Source organism: Lithobates pipiens, unplaced genomic scaffold (assembly GCF_037356315.1).
Source record: "Lithobates pipiens isolate NorthernLeopardFrog02 unplaced genomic scaffold, aLitPip1_a1.2 Scaffold_27, whole genome shotgun sequence".
Lineage (NCBI taxonomy): Eukaryota > Metazoa > Chordata > Amphibia > Anura > Ranidae > Lithobates > Lithobates pipiens.
The window spans coordinates 41,072,663-41,088,664 of record NW_027507788.1 but is presented as its reverse complement, the minus strand read 5'-3'; the positions used below and the strand labels follow the sequence as shown (position 1 = coordinate 41,088,664).

At 44.5% G+C, this 16,002-nt stretch overlaps 2 protein-coding genes across 2 annotated transcripts in view; one reads left to right on the top strand and one right to left on the bottom strand.

The window, feature by feature from the left end:
- The window catches only part of LOC143933809 (transmembrane protease serine 4-like), an 81,880-nt gene extending 75,965 nt beyond the window's left edge, over positions 1-5,915 (bottom strand). The window contains exon 1 of the mRNA XM_077456866.1: positions 5,725-5,915. Within this exon, the coding sequence (XP_077312992.1) occupies positions 5,725-5,727 (3 nt within the window). The 5' untranslated portion in view covers positions 5,728-5,915. The remainder of the gene's footprint in view (positions 1-5,724) is intronic.
- Positions 1-16,002, top strand: part of SMIM35 (small integral membrane protein 35) — a 75,050-nt gene that overhangs the window by 16,812 nt on the left and 42,236 nt on the right. The gene's annotated exons all lie outside the window — the stretch shown is intronic.

The window sequence follows — 16,002 nt, the reverse complement described above, 5'->3', positions numbered from 1 at the left end:
AAGCACTGATCTGTGTATTCTGACTTGGGGGGGGGGGGGGGGGGCGGGTTCTGCTGTCAGAATACAATAGCACTGTATGAGAGATCCCCGCATTAACATCACTTGTGTGGATGTGGGGATCTGTGAGTTTTTTTCATTCACCTCATTGGTTGAATGAAAATAAAATCAATGTGTAAACCTAGCCTAACTGTATATTTCTTATGCCCCGTACACACGATGGAAAATTTCCACCAGCAAAAGTCTGATAAGAGCTTTTGGTCAGAAAATGTGATTGTGTGCATGCTCCATCGGACTTTTGCTGGCGGAATTTTGGCCAGCAAAAGATTGAGAGCATGCTCTCAATTTTAGGGTCAAATGGATTTTAGTGTAAATTCCATTGGTCTGTACAAATTCCGACACGCAAAATTCCTACGCATGCTCGTAAACAATTTTGACGCATGCTCGGAAGCATTGAACTTAATTTTCTCGGCTTGTCTTAGTGTTGTACGTCACCGCGTTCTTGACGGTCGAAAGTTCCGAGAACTTTTGTGTGACCGTATGTATGCAAGGCAAGCTTGAGCGGAATTCCGTCAGAAAAACCATCCAAGTTTTTTCCGACGGAAAATCCGCTTGTGTGTACGGGGCATAAGTCTTAAACATCAAGTAAAGGAAAGCTGCAACAAAGGAAATCTGGAGGCTTTTCTTCTGAAAATACTAGTGCTCTAGTAGTCTAGTTATTGCACTGATCCAATGGCTACAGTAAGTTCTTAGTTAACCAATATACAATAGTGTCTGAATCAGAAGGGTAAATTGGGGGTTAAAACCAATGAAGTCCATATAATGTATAGCCCATAAGAAAATTCTGTGGGTAAGAAAGGGAATACATGCACATATATATGTTTCTTAGAAAAAGATGGAAGATGGCAGCTACCCTCAGAGTATAGCCAACTCTGTGTTGAGACAAGAAGGGGGAGAAAGGGGAAGCACCTCCAGGTCATGCAATACTATACCCAAACAACATTTTTATTGTTGTTTTAAGACAAGTAGAGATTTCTTTTGGTGGTATTTAATCGCCACTGGGTTTTAAAAAATTTTTTGCTAAACAAATGAAGAAAGACAGAAAAATTTGAAAAAAAAGTTTCTGTTATAACATTTTGTAAATAAGTAATTTTTCTCCTTCACTGATGTGTGCTGATGAGGCTGCACTGATGGGAACTGATAGGGCGGCACTGATGAGGTGGTACTGACGGGCACTGATGAGGAGGCACTAATATGCAGCACTGATGGGTACTGATAGGTGGCACTGATATGCAGCACTGATGGGCACTGATAGGCAGCAGTTATGGGCACTGATGAGCACTTATAGACGGCAATGATGGGCACTGATAGGTGGCATTGATGTGCACTGGTGGACAACATTGATGGGCACTGATAGGCAGCACTGATGAGGAGGCATTGATGGGCACTGCCAGGCATCACTGATGGGCACTGAAAGGCATCACTGATGGGCACTTATTGGAATCACTGGTGGATACTGGCAGGCATCATTGATGGGGCTGCACTGATAATCATTGCATTCATTATCATTTTAGAAACCCCCCCCCCCCCAAGGAAAGCTTCTTATCGTCTTTTCTCTCCTCACACTCTGTCAGAGTGAGCAGAGGCAATCTGATAACCTGCATTTCCTATTTACACTGTGATCATCTGTGATCGTATGCATCTGATCACATGGTAAAGAGCCTACATCATGGGCTCTATACCAAGATTAGAGATGCGCTGTATCTGTGGGACACAACGCACCACCGATCACACGTGCTGCATGCCCCCGGGGGCACGCATGAGCAGCTTATTCTGAGGGACGCCATATCACATCCACTCAGAATAATAAATTCCCCACCTGGCCTATAGCAGAATGACAGCTGGGCAAAGTGGTTAAAAAAAGGCTTGGATTATTTCCTAAATGCACATAATATAACTGGATACTAACATCTATAGGTAAAGTTGATCCAGGGAATATCTGGTTGCCTTTTGGGGGATTGAGAAGGAATTTTTTCCCCTGCTAGGAGCAAATTGGTTCATGCTTTGCTGGTTTTTTTTCCTGCCTCTGGGTCGACTGTGGGTATAGGATTATATTATTTGTTTTTTCTATTTTTTTTTTTTTATTATCTGCAGTTGTGTCTTATTTCAACCAGACTAACTATGTAACCATATAAAAAGCTAAGCAGTTATATTACTTTAGATACTTGAATACTCAGAATCTTGGATACTTGTCTAGTCAAGCCTCAAGTAACAAAGTAAACCTATGCAGACGTAGAGCTAGGGCAGCTAAGCCAAAGTGAAGGAAATCTGACTCTTATCACATACTCTCAATATGTTAACCTCCTAAGTTTGCAAATATGAACAATTATAGTCTAATATATAATATATAAATATTTGCTTTGAACATTGGAAACTGGTCAGCCAGAGTTACTGAAATTTAGCTCTGGGTTGAATATTGAATGCTTCATCATATGGTTCCAAACAAATAATAAACTGGGAGGAGTTACTAGTATTTTCCAATATCATGCAAGATCAAATCAATAAAAATCTGTCTCAAACATGTTTGGGAATTTGTTTCTGTTAAAAAAAAAAATGTTTGGGGACAATTCAATGACAATCCAGTGTAATAATTACAAATTATATAACATACTTCTATTCCAAATCATATAAAACACAGAAGAAACATACTGTATGAAAATTAGTATAAAAACACACATATTCGCCAATAGCTACAAAAACAACTGGATAAGGCCTCTGCTCAGTCTTTAGGTATTGTGTGGCTCAATATAGCACTATCTTATAGTGCATAGACTATTGATAAGGTCTGCTGGATCTTCCCCTCTAATAATCTGCAACACCTACTGAGAGATTGTTGTACAAACACACTGTGCCAATGTATTCTGATATGGGGACTACCATCCCCCACCAGAACACACTGATCAGTGCTCGTAGACATTGGCTGAGATTGCTGATCGGCTGCTGGTTTTCCAGCAAGACTGTTCATAAGAAGCCGGTCATGAGGTTGGATAGGCAGCTGTACTTACTGCCCGAATTGTCGGCTGGTTTCTGCTGAACCGGCTGATATTCAGATTGGGTGTACTCAGCATTACACTGAGGGACAAGATATTTTCCACATAATCCTATACATACTGTATATACTTGATTGCCTTTATAATGCTGGACACTGTGAGTTCCTGTTATGATATTGAAACATCCAATACATACAGAGTAGAGGCCTCATCCAGTTTTTTTCTTTTAACTATTTGCAAATATGTGTTTTTTTGTTTTGTTTTTTTACTAATTTGCATATATTTTATCTGTGTTTTACATAGTTTTGACTTAAATTATGTTGTATAAATTTGCAATTATTGCAGTGTCACTGGATTATTCCCAAACATGTTTAAATATTTTTTCATATGATACATTGAGTGGACATGGTGGAGTTTAAGCCATATTTTTATTGTCTTAGCCCTTGTACACACGGTCGGAAATTCCGACCACAAAATCCGTCTGATTTTTTCCGACGGATTTTGTCCGAAACGGGTGTTGCATACACACTGTCGGGCAAAGTTGTTGGAAAATCCGATCGTTCGTAACATGATGATGTTCGTTCGTTACAACGGGACAGTGTTCAGCCTAGTAGCCAATAGCTTTGCTCTTGTACTTTGATCTAAGCATGCGTGGCACTTTGTCCGATTGGAATTCTCTACAAACGATTGGAAAAAGTCCGATCGGATTTTGTTGTCGAAAATTTGAGGTCCTGCTCTCAAATTCTTTCCGTCGGAATTACCGATGGAAAAAGTCCGATAGAGCCCACACACGATCGGATTTTCCGACAATATAATCCGATCGGACCGTTTCCATCTGAATTTCCGACCGTGTGTACAAGGGCTTAGTCTTGCATGATATTGAAAAATACTGGCGACTTTTCTCGATTTATTTGTGGCTTTAATATTAGTTGCATTTTTTCTTTTGGCTTGTATATAATAAGATAGCATAATTTTATTGGTGAATATCATATTATGTTAGCACAACTTTCATATAGAATATGAATGTACATTACATAAAATGGACTGCAAATCCAAGTTAGGCCTCATACACAGACAACAAAAAGCTGCACTCAGTTTTCATTTTTCAAAAGAATGCATTGAGCTGAATGTCTCAAATCATAAGATCTGAAGATGGAATAGCATAAGATAGTCCAGGTGGTCAAGACCCAGGATTCACCTTACAACCTGCTTGTACAATTTCTTTGGATTTACCAAAACTAAGTAATGTGGGGGCTTTTAGAAACAGTACAATCAATTAGTATCCAAGTCAGCGTAGGCTTTACACTGTGTGGTTATTGGTTAAGCTAGAGCAGGCAGCCCGAAGGGGTAAACACTATGAACAAAGAGCAGGCAGTTAAGAGTTCATCAAGCCCATGACCTGTTATACCTACCAATTTCACACAATTTTACACTTTTTTTTAGTTTGACAGCCCAGCAAGCTAAGCATTTGGGTACTATTGTCTCCTACCAGCAGTTGGTTAATATCTAAACTACTACTACTATTCTTAATGCCCCGCACACACGATTGGATTTTCCGACAACAAAACCGTGATTTTTTCCGAAGGATGTTGGCTCAAACTTGTCTTGCATACACAGGGTCACACAAATGTTGGCCAAAAACGTGAGAATGTGGTGACGTACAAGACGTACGACGTGCCGAGAAAAAGGAAGTTCAATAGCCAGTGTGACTCCTTCTGCTTGATTCCAAGCATGCATGAACTTTTGTGTGACGGACTTGTGTACACACGATCGGACTTTCCGACAACAAGTTTTGTTTGAATTTGAGAACCTGCTCTCAAAAATTTGCGTGACAACAAATGTTTGATGGAGCATACACACTGTCAGACTTTCCGACAACAAGCTCACATCCAACATTTCCCGTCAGAAAATCCGACTGTGTATATGCAGCTTAAGACTTTTGAGAATATGATTTTATAGCATGGGTACAAACAAAAATGTTTGCCAAAATTTCTCACTCATGGGTCCCATCAGGTGGCACTGGAATTGATAGAGGTGGACACCTGAATATGCCGTGTTGCTCCCCTTTTCTCCTCTAACATAGGCTTACGAGCAAAACGGAGCAATGATGATATCATCGTTCAGCTGATTATGGCATCATCCCTTTACCATGGAAAGCAAAATCACAATCAAATGACTTCTGCATTTCTCCCCAACATACAAGCCACAAAAAACTCTGCATTGTTGGCCACTGCTCATGGAAGGGAGGAAGCAAAATCTGCTTATAAGATATATTTATAAAAAAAGATAAGTGACATTGGCAGTAAATATATTAAACTATACAGTTCTTTTTTAACATTTCTTTTTCATATTTATTGCTTAGGTACAAGATCCGCTTTACATCACCCATGCATGCATCTACTTAAAGCTTTAAAAGACAAACTTCTACAGCACTATTGATTAATAAAGTTAGTTAACTAACTAACTATGTTACAAAGTTTAAAGTATACAAAAGCACAATCAACAGCATGCTATTTTTTTTTTTTTTAATGTGATGCTTACTCTCCCTTTGTAAATGAAAAAAATTATTTCAGTTCTCGAAGTAGACCATAAGGAGATGAGGCTTTGAGTGAAAGGAAATGGAGGTTACAAGGCCAAGTAAGCCACATGTCTCTTTTTCGGTATCTCATACACTTACCATGGAGTATGCTCAAAGGGTCAAGGTCCCTAGACTTCACACAGTCCACTGCGGAGTTCACTGATCCCAGAATATGTTTCAAGGCTGTATATGTTTGTATCTCTACAAGTCAAAGCTTGTGTTTGATTATCTCAGAATGTCAGTTTCATCCTGTTGTCCCTACCTACATTTGTGTTTTATTAAAAAAAAAAAAAACGAACATAGAAAGTTGTCAAACTGGAATTCCAGGTTTAGCCCTGCCCTAGACACCTTACAAGTTCAGCTTCTTCCGCCCTGAGTCACCTATACATGCGAGAGTCTGTTGTGATGAAACTGCTTCACTTTACTGGAAACATCATGGAACAGCCATTGGGTTTCCTCCAGCTCACTACAATACTCTACTAATGACAAGGAAGAGAACAGCGTATACTTGTTTTGATGTGCATGATGAATGTTATTACACTTGCTTGGATCATTATCAGAGAATAACACGGAAAACCACCTTAGAAGTGGAAGTTCACCTTAGAATTATTCTGTGAACAATGAATAACCATAGAACAGATAAATACAAGCACCCTGGTTGTCCAGTAGGTATGAAAGCAGGCATGTTCAGATCCTAGTCCAAACCCACCTGAGCTATCCCACCAGGAAGATGTCACTGTACTGAGCCAATCACAAGCACCCCTAGTATATGTGTGGCTGCAGGTCAGGGAATGCCTTTACCGCTTATAATTGGCCCATTACAGATGAACGCTTCCTGCCAGGCTTGCTTAGGTGGGTTTGGATTATGAGGTTGATTTACAAAAATAGACTGTGTACTTTGCAAAGTGCAAGTGAAGTTGCTCCAGAGCTTAGTAAATGAGGTAATGCTTTATTTGGCAAAGAATACCCAATCACATGCAAGGGAAAAAAAAAACAGAATTTATTGCTTGCATGTGATTGGATAATGGAAGTCGACAGTGCTTCTGCTCATTTACTAAGTTCTGGAGCAACTGCCCTTGCAGTGTGCAACTGCACTTGCAGTCTATTTCCCTTCAGTAAATCAACCCCAGAGGCGGACTGACAACTTTTGGGGACCCCGGGCAATCAGAGATTATGCGGCTACACAGTATACACAAACACATACACACAGTATACAATCACACAGTATACACAGACATGTTTCTATTGGCTGAGAAGGTACTGGAGAGGTGGGGCAGCTAAAATCTTGGGATTTTTTAGACCAAAAGGAAGTCGGTAAGGGACATGTCAGAGACAGATGTAAAAAAAAACTGATTTGAGAGCGCATGCGCGAGAGCTCCGACATGGCCGCCTGAGCCATGAGCTCCGCACCACCCGGGACCGCCGATCCAGCTGATGCCGCTCACAGCCAACGAAGCTCCCACTCAGCTACTCCCCCGAGCGTGGGAAAGGTCGGTGAACAGCAGCGGATGCCTGGCCCCCCCGTAAGACGGGATTTAGGGCTGCAATTCAACCGTTCAGCGGGGAGAGGGTGTACCAAGATGGCCGCCGCCACCTCAGCTGCACAGCCACACGCGGCCTACACAGACAAACCGCCAGATCACAGGCAAGTGCTGACCTCAGCCACATTATCCTACTCTCAGGTGGCACAGGGTGGCTCCCAACGCAGACTAAAACCGCCCGACGAACCCTGCTCGCCGCAGGTCCCGTCACCAGCTTCCACTGAATCCCTCATAGGCCACCACATGGAGGACTTCCCTCTTTCCCCAGAGGGCCCTGCCACACCGCAGCCCCAGGGACCTGCATCTCCGCACTTCTCCCTGACGGACATCTCCGCTCTCCAAGCAAACCTTTTCTCTAAATTCTCAGAATTACTTGACAGAGGGCTGGCTAATACTGCTGCCCAGATTACTAATAACATAAAATCAGACTTTGCCAATCTGGGAACCAGAATTGAGGCCATAGAAAACAAAATGGACACCACGGTCTCCAGGACCAACCAAAATGAGGCCCATATTAAAACTATCCAGGAACAACTAGATGTAGCCATTGCGAGAATCGACGACCTTGAGAATAGATCCAGGAGGTACAACTTCCGAATCTGCGGCCTACCGGAATCCATTTCTGACATCCCCCTTACGGTCCGGGACATTATCTCCCAGCTGGCCCCACAAATCCCGCTTCAACGTCTGGAACTGGACAGGGCGCACCGGTCCCTAGGGCCCCCCAGAAAGGATGGCTCCCCCCGGGACATAATTGTGAAGCCCCATTACTATGCAATCAAAGAAGAAGTGATGCGTCAATCCAGAGCGCAACCAGACCTCCAATTTCAGGGTCACCGCATACAGATATTCGCAGACCTTGCCCCCTCCACCATACAAAAGAGGAGGGCTCTCAAACCACTTCTGCTTGTGCTCAACCAGCAAGACATAAAATATCGATGGACTTTCCCGTTTGCAGCGAAGTTCTCCCTCAACGGAAAATCATACTCCTTTGCCAACATGGTGGAAGGAGAAAAACTCTTTCTGCACTTGAAGCTGATTTCTCAGGAGCTCCCCATGGACTTTTCCTCATCTTCTGCTGGATCAGCCAAGAGACCCCCCCCGACCAGCCCAGTCTCCCCTCTCTGGCTCAATGGCCGCACCAAGAAGAGCAAGGAAGGAGGCCCCCCCTGAAAGATGACTGCAGAGAAGTCTGACTCTTCCTTACTCTTCCCATTATCGGGTGGATTTCCTCGGGCAATAGCCCGCTCGACGGACGGAGTGATAAACTCCCATCTCACAGTTTATTTGACTCTCTCCCTCCTGTACATATTTGTTTTTTTGCCAGGGTGAGGGCCACTTGGCAGTTTAGAGGGGTTGTCCCCCTATACCCCCACAGGGGAAATATTTCATTTGGGTTACAGATGCATCTTCCTTGCAGCTCCCGGGATGTCTAGAAAGAGAACCACTTCCCACTTCTTGAACCCGGCCTACCATTGGCTGTCTCCCCCAGGTCCGCACGGACCTGATTTTCATAACTGGGCCCTTGGTCACCATAAGTTTACATTGTGTTAACAGGTTATTGGGTCTACAAATCCCCAGGTTCCCCTTCCCCTTTCTTTAGATTCCACTGATCCTTAGTTTGTTGGTTTTGGGGCGGGGGGTGGGTCTGGCTCCTCTCGGACCAATAGAACGGGAGAGGGGGTTCTGCCCTATATTCCCCTATTTGCTCACCAAGGTCTCAGGTTACAGATCCTCGGGTATGGCCCCAGCCGGGTCCGGATGGGTTATCTCCCCATACGACAGATGATCACCAGAAGTAACGGGGGTCCAACAGCTGGCAGGAAATAGTTGCTCTCAACATAATGGTGTTACGTTTATAAGTTTTACATTGTTTCTTTATGTTTTTCTGTTAGGGTCTAGGGTGGTCCCTATGTGCTCACACCCATCTCATAGAGGTAGTTCATATCTCCTTGTTATGGGCCTTTGGGCGATCCCTAGGATAGTCCAAACTAATCTCGACGGGGGTCGGTGGGTCCTTTCACGCCGGCCCTTCGCCAGTCTTCGTAGAAGACATGTTTTTCTGTTTTATGTCTCCCTTCCCTCCCATCCCTCATGTTCTTTCCTTCTCTTTCCCCAAGCGTGTCCGTGGACGAGTGAAGCTACCGGTCCCAGGGCTCTTCTCGATTTCTGCATCAGACCGGAGGTCTCGGTCCAGAGCGTCAACACCCCAAGGGTAAGTGGATGTATTTGGTTGATCACTCCCCCTCTTTGTCCTAATGGCTAACACATCCCCTATTAACAGGGATCTGAGACTGGCTTCACACAATGTCCAAGGTCTAAATTCCCCCAGGAAGAGGAGAATAGCCTTCGAACGGTACCGAGCCCTTAAAATTGATGTAGTCCTGTTGCAGGAAACACACTTCCCTGTTCGCTATAGACCCAAATTTATCCACTCCTCCTACCCCACATTCTTTCTTGCAAATGGCTGGAACGGCAAACAAGCTCAGGAAGGGATGCTTCTATCCCTGGACCTACACAAGGCATTTGATGCCATAGACTGGAAGTACATTTTCTTCCTACTAGACAAATGGGGATTCGGTCCCCGCTTTAAAGGGATCCTGGGCTCGTTGTACTCTAACCCTAAAGCCATGATTCGCATACAAGGTCAACACTCAGAACCACTAGCAATAGCCAGGGGAACCCGGCAGGGATGCCCGCCCTCCCCCCTAATCTTTGCAATGGCAATAGAGACCCTGGCCATTGCAATTCGCTCAAACCCAGACATACAAGGCGTCACAGACGGGAAACAAATACACAAATGCGGTCTTTTCGCCGATGACCTACTCCTTTTCCTGACCTCAACGACAGTCTCCCTCCCCAACCTATGTAAACTCCTTCAAGAATTCTCAGTCGTCTCGGGACTCACGGTTAATTACACTAAATCCCATGCCCTGAATATCTCTCTCAGACCTGAAACTAAGTTGGCTCTGCAGAGCGCTTTCAAATTTAAATGGAGCGATTCCTCCATAGAATACCTGGGCATCAACCTCACTGCCAGGGTGGAACAGTTATATGAGGCTAACTACCCCCCCATATATCGAAAACTTGAGGAGGATCTGGGACAATGGGAGAAGGGAGAATTATCATGGATGGGAAGGATATACTCCATTAAAATGACTTTACTCCCGAGATTGCTATACCTCTTCAGGGCCATACCCATCAATATCAAAATGGAACACTTAAGGGCTTTCCAAGCCAAAATAAACAAATTTGTATGGGGCGGGAGAGGCCATAGGATCCCCCAGCGGACCTTGTACAACCACAAATCGCAGGGAGGTTTAGGGCTGCCGAGACTGCTCTGGTATTTTCAGGCAGCCAGAATAGCACAGCTATCCATAGTATACAGTAGAACTGAAAAACCAGACTGGGTCTCCCTGGAGAATCAGGCAGTCCCGACTTATACCATTGATTCTCTTCTTTGGTCCCCTCCCAGGCTCCGACCTCCCATTCTCTCCCCGATTCTATCACAATCGATACATCTCTGGGACAGGATGAAAAAATCCCCCCCACCTCATATCGTACCTAAAACCATTAGCTCACTTATTCAACAACCCGGATTTCCCACCAGGTCAGGAGATCAACGCTTTTAGATGGTGGTTGGATAAGGGTCTATATCGAATAGGGCACTTTTTGGATGCTCGAGGCCCTATTACCTTGGGACATTGTGTGAACCAGCTCGAGATGCCTCCCTCAGAACGCTTTAGGTTTCACCAAATCCGTAATTTCTTACTAAAGTTATGGACGGATAAGCAGGCCTCCTCAGGCTGCACTCCATATGAATCATGGTGCGGACAGGCCACGGAGCAGAGAGGGGCAATCTCAGTGGTCTATAAGGCCCTGGCTCATCAACCGAATAGATCCTCTTACATGACAGCTTGGGAGAATGAACTAGCATTTAGCACGATGGTGGAACAATGGCAGGCCTCCTTCTCCAGAGCCTTTAAAGGCATCAGAAATGTCTCACTAATTGAAGCCAACGTAAAGGTCCTTACCAGGTGGTACTTAACTCCCTCGAAACTCTCCCTAATGTACCCCTCAGCTGACCCCAATTGCTTCCGGGGATGCCACCTGGTCGGGACCATGGCCCACATCTGGTGGGAATGCCCCAGACTTAGGCCTTTCTGGAAAAGAATCCTGGCCTTAATAAGGAATATCACTAACCATACCCTCCCGAGAAGCCCTGCCATTGCCCTCCTTAATGCTAATCTCCCTGGGATCCCGAAACATACTCGTAAACTAATTCAATTTATATTCCTGGGTGCCAAAATGACAATAGCCAAGGCATGGAAACTCCCTAGAGTCTCCTTTGCAGCCGCCATTAAAAAAAATTCTTGGATAATGTTGCAAGAGAAACTTACTGGCATTCTTTTAGACTCCACAGCCCAGTTCGAGGCTACATGGGAGCCTTGGGCTCAATACATGGGCATTTCGCTGATTCCAGGAGTCCGGCCCTAGTTCCCTGGACCACTCTTGATTCTGGGTGTTGCTCGCCCGCGGACACGCCTCCCCCTTCCTCCCCTCCCCCACCTTCCCACACCCCCCACCCCTTGTTTGTCTGTACAGAGTTTCATTTTGTTTCCTCACTCTCCAGGACCTTTATCATACCCCCTTTTTTATTCTGGTATATAATACTGGAGAGAAGTGGTGTTGGAGCTTCAGTCTCACCCCTAACATAGTCCCCCCCCCTCCATTGCAGTGGAGGTCTCTCACCTCTTGTAGAGGACACAAGTCACCACGGGGCTCTTTCCCTGCACAGTATGTTCCCAGTTGGGGTGCAGGGGAGGCCTAGCTAGTGCTCCTCAGATAAAACCTTAATATATCGCAAGCAGGTGGGAAGGGCGACTATACTCAAGATTGCTAAAATCCTAGTTCCTTGTTATTTTCCAAGCAACCTTATCTGTATTTCTTAACAGTGTCTTTTGTCTCCGACGAGTGAGCTATGTTACCTGTATTGTCCTGTATTGTTCTATTTGGTATGTAAAATCAATAAAAAAAATTGAAAGTAAAAAAAACTGATTTTTACATGCTGTCTCTGGTTTTACTAAGGCTGGCAACCCTGATGGGGCCCCCTAGTGACCCAGGGCCCTCGGGCAGTGCCCAAGTGGCCAAATGGTCAGTCCGCCCCGATCAACGCTTTTGATTATAACACGCCTGAGCACATCTATATTGTCCAGCAATGAGCTTTGAAAACTGACAGCTATTTACCAGTGACACTATGCAATTCACGGTGTCACTCAGCCCCCCAACCCCTGCTTTCTACACCTTGTGATTGCAAAATCTGACTGGGAAATCCATCCTCTGTGTGCTGATGTTGTCAAAAGCACAGAAAGCACAAGTGGGGCCAGAATGAAACCATTAAAAACAGCTCCAATTGTTTCAGAAAATCTCACAATTCACCAGTTTTGCCTAAAACATTTCCAAGGCTTTTGCGTGACTGATTTTCATAAACAATGAAAAACCACAATGTTGCTTATGACAGCTGGAACAAAGGTAAAACATGTGGGCAATATGTAAAAGAGAGGAGTGTGGATGGTATCACACTGGGCGGTATGTACAGGAGAGGTGTGTGGATGCTATCACAGTAGGCGGTATGTAAAGGTGAGGAGTGTGGATGGTACGATAGTGGGCAGTCCGCACAGGTGAGGAGTGTGGAGGGTATGACAGCCGGGACTATGTACAGTAGAGGAGTTTATGAAAGTTGGCAGTATGTACAGGAGAGGAGAGTAAAGGGTATGGCAGTGGGCAGTATGTACAGGAGAGGAGTGTGGATGGTATGAAACTGAGCAGTATGTACAGGAGACGAGTGTGGAGGGTAAGACAGTGGGCAGTATGTACAGGAGAGGAGTGTGGAGGATATGATAGTGGGCAGTATTAACAAAAGAGGAGTGTGGAGGGTATGACAGTGAGCAGTATGTACAAAAGAGGAATGTAGAGGGTATGACAGTGAGCAGTATATACAAGAGAAGAGTGTGTAGGTATGAATAGTGGGTAGTATGTACAGGAGAGGAGTGTGGAGGGTATGCCAATGGGCAGTATGTACAGGAGAGGAATGTGTGTGGGGGGGGGGGGGAGGGTATGAAAGATGGTAGTATGTACAGGATAGGAGCATGGAGGGTAATACAGTGGGCAGTATGTACAGGAGAAGAGTGTGGGGGATATGACAGTGGGCAGTATGTACAGGAGAGGAGTGTGTGTGGGGGGGGGAGGGTATGACAGATGGTAGTATTAAAGGATAGGAGTGTGGAGGGTATGACAGTGGGCAGTATGTACAGGAGATGAGTGACAGGTGCACAGGTACAGGGGCTCCATGCAACTATGCAACTACTGGGTCCTAATAGATGTGACTGGGCTGAGGGTATGGCATACCTCACAACTATTTGAGATGGGAATGAGGGACACCTAGTAGCAAAAATATGTTGCCCTATGACACACCCCTTGCCATACCCCCTTAAAGGGGAATTATACAAAAAAAATATTAGTTAAACCCCCCCGTGTTTTATGTTACCACTAGTATCCTTTTATATTGGCTTTTGAAATTTACAAATGCAACAATTTAGAAATTGGATGAAAGGTTTAGCACTGGGAAACACCTTTTGAAAGATAAATAGTGCATTTTACATACAACTCTATACTCTAGACCAAAATTAGGGGCAAATGAGGAGGAAAGAGGGACAGAGGGACTTTGTTCAGAATGAGGGACCGTCCCTTGAAATCAGGGACAGATGGGAGCTATGGATGGAGCACCTGCCAGCTAGGTCACAGAAAAGAATGGTCTATTCACTGTGTATGGGCCACAGTGCCCATATGAATGAATCGTTACATTCTTTATTCAGTTGCAGCACTTTCCCCTGAAGGGGCCACTAGAAGTAACCCACGTCTCTCTCAGCAATTCAATGGTTGCCAGGCCAAAGCACACCAACACACACAAGGTAAGGCTAGAGGGGTTGTGATTTTGTGGATTTTTTTTGCAGCAATCAACAGGAGAAAGGGATGAGGGTTCGGGATACTCCAAACTGCCAGACAGAAACAGGAGAACAGTCCCTTAGGCTCCTTTCACATGGGCATTCAGTTTAGATTCATCTGTCAGTTTTTCAGATGGAGCTAGGCTGAACCACAATGTGTGTCTATGGGTGGAAGGATGCAAATGGGTGATCATCTGTTTATATCTGCCAATGACCATGTCTGTTCAGGTCCATTTTTTAATGGAACAGGCAACCTCCAAATCCATTGAAACGGAACCGATGTAAGAAGATGCCATCCGTTTACATCCTTTCTGTTTATGTTCGTTTTTATACTATAAATATTGTTTGTTTATACTTTTGTCACTGCTGAGTTGTCTCTGCAACAACTAAGAAAAATCGGATGTAGACCGATGTAAACCAAACTGAACGGATATAAACTGATGTAAAATGAACTCAACTGCAAACTGATGTAAACTAAATCCGTTTTTTTCTTTGAAAAAATGTGACTGAATGGATGACATTTGTGTGAAGGGGGCCTTAATCACAAATCTTCTAGTAGCAGCCTTTGTTGGAGGTAGTGGGGGAAAGCCAGTTGATCTGAGACTCTTGGTGATCAGTCCTCAGTCCCAGGCCTTGCAGTAACTTCTGGCAATTAATCACTAAGGCCTGGTTCACACCTATGCAGGTTGTTTTCCCGATGTGTTTTACATTTTTCCACATTTGTTTTTCACATTTTTTTGGATGCGTTTTAGGGAGGTGTCGTCATGCATGAGAAACCAGCAAAAATGTAAGCACTATGTTTTTCCTGCTGCATTTCCATAGAAGCCTATGGAACCAAAAATGCAACCTGCTGTGGAAAAAAGTCCCTGACCCTTTCCAAAAAACGCACTAGTAGTAAAGGCATATGTGTGAATGTGACCCATAGGAAACCATGTTAAATGGACTGTAGTGCATGTCTGCAAAATTGAAAATGCACTGAAAAACACATAGGTGTTAACCAGATCTAAGGCACTGGCACACCTGGAGTCTTATGCATGGGTCCTACTCAAAACATCCAAAAATAGTTGTCGCCAACCAGCTTCCAAGCAACACTATTCTGTGATAAAATTATCCCTCATTAGGACAGCTCTCACAGGTGATGCCCTCTAGCAATATTCTTTAGGCTAGGTTCACACTATTGCGAATTGGATGCGGTTTCTCTGCATCCAATTTGCATAGCAGGAAACGGTGACTGGCTCTCTATGGAGCCAGTTCACACATCTCCGCAGTGGCTCCAGCGCGAATTGCACAGGAGTTCTGTGCGTCTTTTGATCCATTTCATGTCCGAATTCAGCCAAAAATGTGGGCTGAAATCAAACCTAAAATGGTGAATGGAGATGCACTGGACTCCTGCTGTGAGATGCTGTGTTCTCCAGTGTGAACCCAGCCTCAAGCAAACTTCCTTTAGATTCTCAATCATGTACAGGCAATAGTGCACAGGCTGCATCCTAGGGGCAACAGCCCCAGGAGAAAAGATACTCTGACCAAGCCTCCCAGACATTCATCTTCTCCTTAAGCTACCTTCTGGGTGCCCCTCTCAGGGATTGGCGAAGAGCAGATCAATATTCATAACTTCAGTGGCTGGTTGTCTTACTATATTCTCTAGAAGCTTCTTCTTGAGGCAGGCAGGAGTAATCAACCACCAAGCTTAGAGAAACCTGACCAGACCTAGAAAACAGATCACTACTCCACTGAGGGCAGCAGAGCCAAAAACCAAATGTAGCCTGACTAGGGCAGGGTGTAAAGCCTAGTACACATATAGTATCTCACAAAAGTGCGCACATCCCTCAAAT